The sequence below is a fragment of the Podarcis melisellensis genome (genome assembly GCF_964234715.1).
Source record: "Podarcis melisellensis genome assembly, chromosome: 5".
Lineage (NCBI taxonomy): Eukaryota > Metazoa > Chordata > Lepidosauria > Squamata > Lacertidae > Podarcis > Podarcis melisellensis.
The window spans coordinates 56,567,216-56,581,181 of record NC_138537.1 but is presented as its reverse complement, the minus strand read 5'-3'; the positions used below and the strand labels follow the sequence as shown (position 1 = coordinate 56,581,181).

General features: G+C 39.0%; 1 protein-coding gene across 1 annotated transcript in view; it reads left to right on the top strand.

Annotated features, from left to right (window-relative positions):
* The window catches only part of ADAM12 (ADAM metallopeptidase domain 12), a 181,976-nt gene that overhangs the window by 107,241 nt on the left and 60,769 nt on the right, over window positions 1-13,966 (top strand). Inside the window, 4 exon segments of the mRNA XM_081912644.1 lie at window positions 5,420-5,485; window positions 7,366-7,437; window positions 8,743-8,912; window positions 9,705-9,789. Coding sequence (XP_081768770.1) covers window positions 5,420-5,485; window positions 7,366-7,437; window positions 8,743-8,912; window positions 9,705-9,789 — 393 coding nt within the window.

The window sequence follows — 13,966 nt, the reverse complement described above, 5'->3', positions numbered from 1 at the left end:
AGCATCTTTTGTCAGCTAAAGGTTAAATATGTCTGCATAATGTTTAATGACTAAACGCTTTGTGGCAAGGATGGGGGTCCTGTAGCCCTGTGGATATGGTTGGGCTTCCAACTCCTGTCAACCCCGGTCAGCATGCCCAATGGTCAGGAATGATGGGAGCTGCAGTCCAGCAGCATCTGTAGGGCCATAAGCTGCCTATCTCTGCTTTACAGAAATAGGTTGCCGTCTGTAGTTTGTCCCTATAATTCTTTCTGATAGCTAGCGGATCAACAAGTGCTGCTGGTGGCCTGATTTCTGTTACTATTCTAATAACAAACTCCAAATTTAGGAAAAGAGTTTCCCAATGACTAAAGACTATTATGGAAGATTCTGCTGTTGAAAAATTATAAATGCCCCAGTCAGTTACACTGTTAAAGTATAGGGTCTCAAACATTTTCCCCATTGGTGTATCACTTGAATAAAAATGCATATCAAGATAATGGGAGCTACATACTGTGTAATGAAATGGGAAGGGGTTTTGGCAGATACAGCAAATAAGACCAGAGATTTATATATGCATTAAGTAAGCATTAAGGAGAGGGGTCAGGGAATAACGTGGTAGCAGAATCTGTCTAAAGTACTTATTGCATGAGAAGTATTGAAGTGCATAAGGCACATTGGCGATGTAACCCACTTATCATTTTTATTAAGTTCAAATTAGGTACACCAGCCTAGCCCAACATCAAGGGGTATTATTTATATGATGGAACAAATGCATTTGCATTGTATTAGCATTAAAAGGTACATTTCCAAATATTATTGCTCCTTACCTCATGCTTCTAAAATCCATTTTACCATTGTATGTGCTGCAACTGTACAATGGATGTGTAGACTGTTTCAGTTCATCAACACTAGAACAGCTCATCTATAAATGTGCATAGAGTTCCATATCAGAATAACCAGTCTCACAAAATAATTTATAAAAGTGAGGGAGCCATGAGCAACGTACTGTATAAACATATGTGATCTTCAAGGCTGTGACAGATTCTGTGTCAACATAGTACACATATGGGTTGGATTCAAACTTCCACCAGCAGAAGAGGAGAAGCACTTTTTTGCCTGCAGACCTCAGCACCACATCCCAGACTGTTCTGGATGTTTGGGAGACAGAGGTAGTGCAGTTGTATGCATTGGGAGTGGAAAAATCAGCTGAAGTTCCCTCAGTTAGTGGGATCCCTCTGCTGAACGGTAGCCTTCCATAGGCAGAAAAAACCTTTCCCATTTGGTGAAGGTGAAGTCTGAATTCAGCCTTATATACTTAAGGTTACATTCATATAGATTCTGTACTGAATATGTTCCCAAGAGGAAAAGTTTTCCCCCACATACAAATACTGTATGGAGTAATTAGGTCACCTTAATAAAAAGGAAATAGCTGCTGTTTAAAATGGGGGATTTTGTTTTTAATATATTTCTCCAAATATCTTTCAATAAGTGTGTTACAAAAGTGTTTCAATTCAGCTTTAAGATAAATGATCTAAAAGGGATTTAAATGGGTTTTTTAATTTAAAAAATCTCTGGCCTTGTACATATACTGTATAAATTACAGGGAAGCAAGTTAACAGACAAGTATGTGTTCTGGTCTAGATATCTAAGATGCACTCAGATACCTGTATGGAGCTCACAACACATTCCTATTCACATTAATAGGGATATTTGATCCTGCGCACACATCATTTGTTTTCAGTTATTAAGCTCCTTTGTATGAAAAGCACTTTCTCCAAGCAGACTTCACTGTAACAGAGCAGTTCACTCCAGAATAAATCCTAACACAAGACAAAACAAATCAAAGGCAATTTTCAGCAAGGCTGCAGATAAACTCCATAGCTTGTTTAAAGACTTAAAAAAGTGGTGTGTTTTTTTCTTCCTAAAATGATAATCCCTATCTGGTGGAAATAGAACTTCAGGAAGTATGTAGTGGCCATTTTAAAATCTTACTACATGAAGAGGTGATCGTTTACAGATTTCAGCCACTTTTAAAACTCAGCATTAGGTTCCTTTCCTCACAGCTTTCCCCAGAAATCTCAGGATGCGGTAGCGTGCAAAGACATGTGGTTGAAACTGCCAACAATTACATCTCCATGTGCTTTCAGCCACCACGGAATAAGCTCCTCTGAAGCTACTTTAGGGTTTTTGCTTATCTGTTTCGACACTAGATTAAATAAAAAGAATCCTGCAGAGACTGTGAAATAATGTGTGGTGAAACAAGGACTCTATACTGTTTTTTCCCCCTTTGCATTTACATAGTTTGTAAATATGTTATTTTGCTTAATTATTTTGTGTTTGTGTTGTTGTTTTAAAAAAATTACGGTCTTGGATGAATGAGGAGTTGATTGCACTATGAAAGCTGTGCTGTGCAAGCAGAGAGAAGTGATAATTAGGTGTATTTTAGAAACAAATGGTCTGTCTAAGAAACGCATCCTCCAGACAAGTCATGGAGCAGATTAATAATGTTAATCAGACATAAGAAGTTCAGGAGCTTACATCATATCTCCAAGAGCTCTTTTGTCCCATTTGTTTTTATTTTGAGGTAGTTTAAATTCTTTGGAGCATGAAAATGCTGCTCATTTGGCTGTTTGTACTGTTTGTGAAGATGAATCTTGAGTGTATCTCAAAATATCACTGCTGTGAACCTTTTCAGCCAAGCAGGAATATTTTACGTCTTCTACCTTTAGTGAACTAGCTTGGAAGGCTTGCTAAACAATGGCTTGATTAGAAGGGGAAATCATCAACTAAGCCCTGTGCACAAGAAGAGGTAGAAGGAGAGGTCAATGAGGGCAGCTGCCTTTCCCCCCAAGAATGCTCCTGAGAGTGATGCTATGTCATAAATTTAGCATCATTCCAACTTCGTCACTTTAAAAGCAGAAAACCATTCCAATGGGCTCCTGAAGCAGCACTTCTGCCATATTGTATGGCAGCATAATGTTTTTGTGCTTAAGGTAGGGCAAGAGAATCCTTGGCCACCCTATTTGGAATGCTAAGTTGCCCCACTCCCAAAGTCACCAAATACACTCCCCCCCCACCTTTGTGGTAGATTGATGGGCACACAAAAGTAGGAGTATTCTGTCCAAGACTCAGGAATTTCACATTTAAAAATGAAAGAACTTCTGTATATTTGATACTCTTGTCATGAGACACACATGCTCATATTTTGGCAAGACATCAACACTGATAAATGAACTATTTCACAAAGAGTGTTTCAGCAGTGAACAAATAAACTTCCTTATTAAATCCTGCTGGAAACTCCAGGTTCAGACAGTTTCAGTCTCTTTCGGGAATCTAGAATTTGAAATTTCTAGATTTTAAAGTTCATTAAACTGGAAGCCGTTTTCTTAGATTCTTTACAGTCCACAATTATTTAATAGGATAAGCCAAAAACAGCTAGATCAAATTTGATGCTTCATCCCCCTCCAAACTTTTGCTAAGCTTAGAAAATAGTGCTGATGAGCTTACTTGAAATGGAGCATCCTGGCACCACATATGAGCAACCTGTGGCCCACAATTCTCTGTGCAGTCCACCAAACCCAAGAATGCCCCACCCATACGTCTCCACTAATTATTATTATTATTATTATTATTATTATTATTATTATTATTATTATTATTATTATTATTTATATCCCGCCCTCCCCAGCCGAAGCTGGGCTCAGGGCGGCTAACAACAATCAAAATAATCCAACATTCACTAACCAAGTGATTAGCAGTCAGTGGAGCAGCAGAAAAAAAGATTGCTGCTTAAACCTACTGGTACGTGACCCTTTGCATCCCACTGCCCGATATAGCCCTTCAGAGACAAAAAGGTTACTGCCTACTAGTAGCGTCAGAACATTTAATATGGTCGTACATTGGATCTTGAACGCCTTGCGACTCGAACGTGAGTGTTCCAGTTTGCGAACATTCTTTGGAAGCCGAACATCTTCCGTGGCTTCCAATTGAGTGCAGGTAGCTCCTGCAGCCAATCAGAAGCCGTGCCTTGCTTGTTGAACATTTTCAGAAGTCGAACGGACCTCCAGAATGGATTCCGTTTGACAACCAAGGTACGACTGTACTTTGATTGATTATTGTATCAGTATATTAAAAATATCTCTAAGTGCTATGCAGAAAACAGAAGCAACAATAGACAACTTAAACCAAATATTACAATAAAAAACCAGTTACATGTAAAAATGCTACATTAATACAAAGTTACTTATGTATATTTATATTATATATACTTCCCCGCTGTATTATATTATATATACTTCCTCTCAGTGTACTGGGGTGCAATGAAGAATGTGTAATGTGTGTGTGCATTTCTTGATTCAGTTATTTAAAGGAGGGATGTGCAGGAGGTTAGATTGAATCTACTGATACATGGATTGCACCATCAGCAAATATTTCAGACTCCCAATATTTTACAGTAGCAGCTACAAAATGACACACACACACACACACACACCGTCCTAAATTATATTACTGAAATGAAGTATTATTGGGGTAACCAAGAGTGGATTTTTGTGTGGAAGAACCATGAACTCCATTCAGTTCTTAGGCTTCAAATTCTATTGTTTAATATCTTTGCTCCAGGTTTAGGTCAGTGGACCTCAGGGTTCTGGTAAAAAGTAACGTAGATCTAATAATCCTAAATCTGCCTACCCCTGATTTAAGGTGTGCATCACTTCTGACCCCTTAGTTTCTTGCCTTGAAATTATATTTCAATTTTAGTATCTGTAGATGTGTATGAACATAGCATGAAAATAAACAAATCTATGTTGGTGATCCATGGCGTAAACTTCATTATGTTTGCAATTTACATGTGAATACAAACAACAGGAGAGGCAAAGTGTATCCATGTGTTTAAAATGTGTTATGACTGAAGTAACCATCATGCCAGTCCACTGTACATTGTATGCTAATATTGAAGAATGTTGCACTTTTATCACATTGCATGGGAATATTGAAATATGGTGGGCCCAGGACATTGTCCAACAACCTTGTTGAAGCTAAGGAGCTCTGGGACTGGTCTGGTCAGTACGTGGGTGGAAGTCCACCCAAGAACCTCATCTGTACTAAAACTTGGTCGGTTGTGACATTATTTTTAACTATGGTTTAGCCATAGTTCCATGATGGAAGAGCGGTGCGATACGAATTTCATTTTACACACACACACACACACACAAATGAAGTAAATACTGTTAGTGATATTTAAATTGTTTTATAACATACCACTTTTATAGGAAATAGATATCTAGAGACCTAGGTGTCCTTGGATTACTAATAGCATTAATCTGATCTCTTTGCTCTGTGTTTTAACTTGTATTTTAGTTTAATTATGTTTTTAACTGGCTGCTTTTTATCTGCCCTAATCTAATAAATTAAAAAACAAATATCTTTGTTTTGGTAGCACAAGAGGGAAGCCCTGAAATCTACCAAGTACGTGGAACTCATTATTGTGGCTGATAATCGAGAGGTACACAACTTCTAAAGTTAAAAATGTGAAGAAATATATTTGCAAGGGGGTTGTATAAAACTAGTGGAATGATATGCCTTGAAAATTCATTTTCTTTCAGAGAAGGAATCAGATAAATACTTCACTGTCCTCATGTTGTTGCTTCATTGATATCTATGATGTAAAAAACTGATAGAACGAAAATACTTCTTTAAATTAGTGTGGTGGACTAACCTATTAACGGTAAATGCAGTGTTCCACTCTCTGCCTACATGTTTTAAAAGTGTTGGGGGGATTTTTTTATTGTGCTGTGATTTCTACCAGAAAAGAGGGAGGCATAGCTAAGTGTAAGAATGCAGGCATTGCATTTATAAGGTCCCAGTTCTTGACATCTCCTCCATGGCCTGAAACCATGTAGACTCTGTGACAATGACAGTAGGCAGCATTAGGCTAGATAGAGCTTGGTATGGTCATCTTTGCTGGCTGTCAGCATTAAATTTCTAGTCACGACTGACAGCCTAGAAACCATATTTCTGGACTTCTTTATATACATTATATTGCATTATATATTATATTGCATTAAGTGAACAGTAGTGCACCAGTGAGCTACCCAAGTGAAACAAGGTGCCAATCCAAGGGTTGCAAAGTTTGATGTGTAGCATACACAGATGAACAAATCTGCCTATCTCAGTTTATCACATTCTCTCCTTTTTCAATTTTAAGTACAGCATGGAAAAGTGTATGTATATTTGTTCACATTTCTCCAACCATCTGCATTTTCAACCAAATTTTCCCCAACACAATGCATTTTTTCATGTTCTTTTCACACATGTGTACATATCTGTGCACACTTTTCCAAAATAAATCCTTTTTATCCACGGTTTTGGGTTGGAGAACTGCACCACAAAATTCAGAGAAGTGAATTTCAAAGGATAGCTATACTTCCACATATTTGTGTGGGAAGTGCTAATTAATTAGATTCACATTAAAATATATACGGGCATCCTAAATATAATATAATGTATAATGCTGTCTCTGTAACTAAAAAGTACGTAAAGAATTCCAGTTTCTGCCAAGTCTCCACACTGATTTGCAAGGCATGCTAAGGTGTTACAAATAGTTAAGCCTCTTTGCAGGTATCTCAAAGCAAGAAGTGGGGGGGGGGGGGAGAGAGAGAGAAATCCCTATCCCTAGATTTGCTAATTCATACTAATGAAATGTGCATGGATTCAGGAAACATAATTCTTGAATGCTTGGAGCTACATTGCATTATTTAATTTTCACCCAACAGAACTAAGACTATGATTGGCTTGCATTAATAATACCAATTCTGTGGTGTAGGTTCTTTAGATACAGTTTGCCGGTTACTGAATTAAGCAAGGCTGCATAAATTGCTGAGCATTTGCAAAAGAGCTTCAAAACAAATACACAAGACAGATGGTTAAAAGTATCTCAACTTTCTGAAGTGCAACCAAAAATGAAAAACCTCGTATTGAAATGTTTTCCAATTTGCATTTTCCCTCATTCAGAATGACAGACGTTGCCTCTTCAACACCTCTGCTTAAACAGCAGAATTGCTCTCTTCCTATGGCAGAGAGACAGCTAAAATGAGAGCCTTTTTCTTTGCACAATAAGATGGATCCCAGTGAGTCAGCTATGTGGGAGCAGGATGAGAAGCCCTTTTTTGTTGTTTGAAAAACTACACCCCTTCACACAATGTTTACTTGTTTTAAGGCATACGTGGGGTTCTACTGTCGGCAGTAGGAGCTTACTATGGGCCCATATTGTGTGTGAAACCCATACGTCAGTTAATGCCTTCGTGGAGAATGCAAATAATGTCTGCAGAATAATAATGAGTATAATACAAATGTTGATGGTTCTTTGTTACTATTTTTTTGTAGTTTCAGAGACAGGGCAAAGACGTGGAGAAAGTGAAGCTGCGGCTGATAGAAATTGCCAACTATGTTGATAAGGTAACGTTTGTGTTATGTATTAAGATTAGTGGCAGTTCTCACTCAGGGCCACCAGTGTGTAAATGAAGGATTGAAAACTGTCGCTCCTGATTGGTTAGCTAGTTGTGAGTTGTTACTGTTTCAAGTTAATTAGTATTATATAAAGCAGCCAGCTAGGTTGCATTCAGTCTGATTCCAGGAGCAGTTCTAACTGCTGCAATAAAGAGCTGTGTCCTTCGTCCATCTTTTCCACTATTCAACAGTTTTTTAAAAGGACAATGATGTTTTCTGTTGCTATGAAGTAGTATACTTTCTAACAATAGCAAACCTGCTCTTACTGAAGTCATTCCCCATTGAGAAAATGTGTGTGGAAAGGGGAAACACAGGTGACTCCCCACTTACGCATGAGTCATGTTCCAGGGCCCCCCACACATAAGTGGAATTGTATAAAGTGGGGAGCATCTCTAAACATCCTTTAGACACCCTCTCTGCTGCTCTCTCTTCAGTCCATACTAAGAAATCAATATTCAAAAATATCCACAACTGAAATTGAAGTTCTGTGGCTGGCAGGAGGCTGGAGTATGCATGGGAAAGCTGCTACTGCTGTGCCACCCTGCACACCAACTGTAAGGCAAGGAGGCGGAACAGCATAAACAAAGCCCCAGTGCACCTCTGGTCTCTTTGGGACTGATGTCCTCCTTGAGCTCTGGGGAGAGTCTCCTTGTGATCCATGAGAACTCTCCTGCTTTCTCCCACCACTTCTGGAGTTGAATTGAATTATTTAATCACTTCCCGGCACCACATTTGTACAAAGTCGTGTGCAAATGGAACACGCATAAGTGGGGAGGCACCTGTATAATGACATTAATTAATTAAATACACTTCAATAGAGAAGAAGCTTACAACTACAAGTCACCTGTCAGATCTCAAATGTCTGCAAGGCTAAGCAATCTCACTGTTGATTGAGAGTTCCATCCTTATTTCAGGGATTCAGGGCATATTTTTGTTGAAGTACAACTCACATAGACCTGCAGCGCAATCGCTGACCCACTTATAATCCAGTTGTCATCTATGAAGTTAGATATGTTCATTGCATTTTATATATCTACATATAAACGTTTCACCCATGCCTGACCATGCCGGGGTGTTAGAAGCAGAACAGGTGCAATCAGAGAGCATGATCTAACTTCCTTCTTCACTGCATGTAAAATGTTGTCCATTCCAGGCCTCCATCATGTAAGCTGTTTATACAGCCATATTCTACTTTCTAATTTGAAATAAAATTACAAATAAAAACCCAGCATGTTAATTTGGCTGTTTCATCAGTTCTATAGGCCACTAAATATACGAATAGCCTTGGTTGGAGTGGAAGTCTGGAATGACATGGATAAGTGCGCAATAACCCAAGACCCCTTCACCAGCCTTCATGAGTTTTTGGACTGGCGAAAGTTGAAACTTCTACCTCGTAAACCCCATGACAATGCACAACTAGTGAGGTACGTCCACGGATGCAAGAACTGCACACTGAGTAAAGGTTTCTTACTCTAAATAAAAAAAAAGTGTTACAAAATTCTAGAAATTCCAGACTGTTCCCACACTCCAGATTGCTCCCAAACTTCCTCACTCCAGTTGATGGGCCACAGTGGCTCCTTGGTATTGGCTCCTGAGGAGTTGAGGGTGATAAAATGATTGTGTGGCCTACTAGAGAACAAAATAACAGAAGGGTCATAATTAATGTGACCAAACACAGGTGACAAACCTTCTGCAGGCTCCCTCTGTGGTGGTGATGATAGTATCAAAGAATCTCACTTCCTTACCACACTGTGTCAAGCAGGGGCCTTTTTCTGGAGGCTGTGGAGTTCAAAACTTAGAGCCCTTGAAGGCTTGCTGTTTATTTTGTGAATAATATCTCTTGTATTCATGCCGACCTTTGACAGAGTCAGAGATGGATGCAACTAGGACATCTAGTCATGTCACTATGGATATTTTTCACCTTGTGCAGTCTTGAGAAACAGCTTGGAGACCTTCCACTTCTGTCCTGGATTCTTGCCCTTCTTGACTATTGAAATTGGCCAGAGCTGGGCAGGAGACAATTGACTCAGGGGTGGCTAATTCCTTCCTGAGAGAATATAGGTCCTTACTGCACTAAAGGAGAGAGCAGCAAAGCCCGTATTATTGGATTTGGATTATATTTAGTAAAATAAAGAGGTTACCATTGAATGTGGGCTAAGCCTGCCTTCTAAAGTTGAATTTTTATTTTTTTAAAAAACTTTCTTTTCTTCCGCCAGTGGAGCTTATTTCCAAGGTACTACCATTGGTATGGCACCTATAATGAGCATGTGTACTGCAGAGCAGTCTGGAGGTATTGTTATGGTAAGTACCAAGTCCATTTCTATTGTTGTTATTTATTGTTGTTATTCTTGTTTCAAGAAATTATGAGAATTTATTAAAGAGAAGCCACTACTTAGCCTTGTAATGAAATATCATCATTTAATGTTTTCTTTGTTGTCTCCTTTCAGAGTAGTGAACCGAAACCAAAACAGCCTCACAGAATAAAAAATATAAATTTCTAATTTATCTTTTTATTTATATGCTTTGTACGAAAACACTCCCAAAATTATTTATGAGGCATGCTGCATTTTTGCTATGGGCCAGAGAGAAATAATTATAAGCACTCTTACCTAATTGCTTATTTTTCAATTTACCAGTAATAGCTTTTATTATAAGTCAGATGACAAAAGACAACAGGTGGTAGTAACTATAACAAAGCTTTTGTGTTATCAGCATAGCTCTTTAGAATATATTAATGTTTTTGTTGCCTTTCCAGCACAGTGTGTGTGTGTGTGTGTGTGTTCATTTTAGCTTCTATTAGAACTTGTCACTTTTAATAAGTAAGGTGCATGCATTTCAAATTGCCTAAAGTTAAAGGTCAGCGGGTGGCGCTGTGGTCTAAACCACTGAACCTCTTGGGCTTGCCAATCAGAAGATTGGTGGTTCAAATCCCCGCAACGGGGTAAGCTCCTGTTGCTTGGTCCCAGCTCCTGCCAACCTAGCAGTTCGAAAGCACGCCCCCAAAGTGCAAGTACCGTAGATTCTGGCGTATTAGGTGACTGGGCGTATAAGACGACCCCCCAAATTGGCAGCTGCCAATTTTGGGGGTTGTCTTATACACTTTGTCAGCTTTGTTGGGCAGCAGCAGTGGGCGTTGGGCTCCGCGCCGGGAGGAGCTGCCCAGTGAAGCCGGCTTAGCATTGCTGGGCAGCTTCACTGGGCAGCTTCCTCCCGGCGTGGAGTCCACTGCCCACTGCAGCCATACCCGGCGTATAAGACGACCCCCAACTTTTTAACCTCTTTTCCAGGGTTAAAAAGTTATCTTATACGCCGGAATCTACGGTAGATAGATAGGTACGGCTCCATCAGGAAGGTAAACTGCGTTTCCGTGCACTGCTCTGGTTTCAGCATTCCATTGCGCCAGAAGCGGCTTAGTCATGCTGGCCACATGACCAGGAAAAATTGTCTGCGGACAAATGCTGGCTTCCTTGGCCTGTAAAGCGAGATGAGCACCGCAACCCCAGAGTCGTCTGCAACTGGACTTAACTGTCAGGGGTCCTTAACCTTAATCTTGATTAAATTTTAGAGTGAGATGTAGCAGTGGTTCAAAATTGACCAAGGCTTTAGGATACTTATCTGGGCATAAGTCTGAGATGGCATAAGTCTGAGTAACAGGGATGGAGGGATATCGGAGGGGTGCTGTTTTTTTAAGAAAACAAACCGGTTTCAACAAGGAGAAATAGCAGAGTTGGATACAACACCTTAGCTATCCCATGTTTTCATATTGTAAACTGCCCTGTGACCCTTGGCTGAAGGGCAGTATAGTAAGGTAGATAAGTAAGTAAGTAAGTAAGTAAGTAAGTACAGTGGTACCTTGGGTTAAGTACTTAATTCATTCCAGAGGTCCGTTCTTAACCTGAAACTGTTCTTAACCTGAAGCACCACTTTAGCTAATGAGGCCTCCTGCTGCCGGAGCCCGATTTCTGTTCTCATCCTGAAGCAAAGTTCTTAACCTGAAGCACTATTTCTGGGTTAGTGGAGTCTGTAACCCGAAGCATATGTAACCCGAAGTGTATGAAACCTGAGGTACCACTGTAAATAAGTAAATAAATAAACAATAACAGAGCCTTCCCGAACTCCCTTCTCACTGTTTTAAACTGCCACTTCCCCTGCCCCAATGCTACCCTCTGTTTGTTCAAATGTTTGACAACTGGAAAGAGCTTGGGGGGGGAGAGAATAAATTAGAAACACATCAATCTCAGTTTTCTTCTGGTATCACATATTTTTCTCATCCTCAGGGTAAATGCTTTCAGTTGTTTAATTCAAAATGTGTTCAAGCAATCTCTTTTGCTGTGACATTGCATTTCCTGTGTTGAAGAAATTGCTCTAGATAACTAGTAAAATTATATTCAAAATGAACCAAATAGTTCTCCCTCTTTACATGGTAATAATGCTGACATGTTAAAGCCCTATCGTTTGCTGCCCTGGTCCATCTGTGGGAGTATGCTTGCTTTTATTTATTGTATAACTGTATTGAATTAATATGTTTACAATACAGAATAAGTGTCTAAAAGCATGAAACATGGTTTGGAGATCAGTTTGCCTTTTCCGGATTAAGAGAAAGTTTAACATTTCCTTGTATACAAAAAGAAAATAGTTGTGTACAGATCAAGCATTTCAAATTCTTCTTCCCTCTTTCTCTACCCACCCCCACTGCCAAATTGATCCAAATTACAATACTGGGTTTTTTTCATTCAACTTCTAAAAAACTACATATGTAGAGTCAGGATTAATGATATCTGTATTTATTAAATCCATTGCTAATTCAGGGCTCATAGGAGTGGAGATGAATCACTCTAGACATTAAAACACTATTATTTGCAAAACAGTGCTATATAGAAGGATTTTAAAATGTTTAGCTACCACTTTAGTTTTTCTTTGCGCTGCAGTTGTCTGTAATTGCCAAGATTGCATTTCAACATTTTTTTGAAATTTGGGGAGGGAGGTAAGAAGAACTAGACTGATAACACAATTTCGATAACATAATGCAGAGTTTGTATTTGGTATTGAAAGTTTCATGAAATTGAAACTCGTCTTTCAAAATTTATTTATATGGTATGCCTCAGCTGAAATGAGAAGGGGGATGTCATTCAACATTTTTCTCCCTGCAAAATAGTTTGGTAAATAAAATGGTAATAATTTGGTTCAGTACATAGACAAGGGCAAAAATGTCCATAGTGTGAGACTGGGGGAAAGGAAACAAAGTCCCAGATTGCCAAGGCTGCACCCCGTAATGTTTGGCAGCATTTCTCACCTGGCTTCCCTAAACTGAGACTTGCTGCCATTTACTGAGAGGGAGGGGCAGAGAGCTTAGTGTTGCACAGGTGCAGTAGAAGAGCCAATCCAGTGCTCTTGTGCCAGCACCATGCTGAGCTCCCAGCTGTTTTGCCCCTTCACCTCTCCCTCTCAACTACCAGCAGCAATGCATGACATTGAGAAGCCAGGTGAGAAACATTGGCCTGCGAACTGCTACTGGGTGCACTGCAAGGTGCAATAAAATCATCCACACGCTGCAGGAATACAAGAAGAATCAGCCAGCTGCCTCTTCAAAACAGGAGCCTGTTCCTATAACAGTAATGGTACTTCACTTGATTTCTGTAATAATGCTACAAACAGCCAAATTTTGATTGAATAAATACTGTTATAACACTTCTTACTCAGTAAATGATCCATGATTTACTGGGATCATGCCATTTCAGAGAAAAAAATGGTATCCAAGAAGCAACAGAAGGGAGAACAAAGTGACATATGATCAAAATAAAAATAAAAAAAGCTACAGTTGTGTGTTTTTTCAGGAACACTTAGTGTCGTCCTAAAAAATGAGTGAAATTTTGGTATGATTCTAATGTATTCAGAAGTACTAAATGACATGCAACTTTTGATAAAGTGCATTCAGATTTCAGAGAGTGATGCCTTTTATGAATTGATTGTACTTTCAATTTTTCATTCACTATAGAGTTCAATTATTCATACTATTAACAGAAGCCCCTTAAACAAAAATTGTGAAATCCAAGCCAATAATTTATTAGGAGTTTCATTTTACTTTTTAATTAAGCCTTTAGACAGTTCTAAGCTTTTACTCTCTGTACACATCAGAGTGCTTGAAAGGTTATGAAGAAGAGTGATTTTAGATGAATAAATTCATATGTGCTTTTAGAAAAGGCAGATGAACATAGTAATTCCATTTACTGACTGATAAACAGGAGATCAGCCATTTATATTACATGTTTTATGCATTTTTCTTTTTTAGAGAACTTTTATAAGAAGGTCAGTTTTTCAAAAGGAATAGATGGATGCCACAGAGAACAGTATAGAAAAGTTTTTAAATGTTTGTGCCAGTCAACGAAAATAGTTTCTGCAAGAATATTTCTTGTCCGGAAAAAAAGAAACGAGTACCACCATTAATTTTATTGACAGCACAGACCTTCTGGGGCTTGCC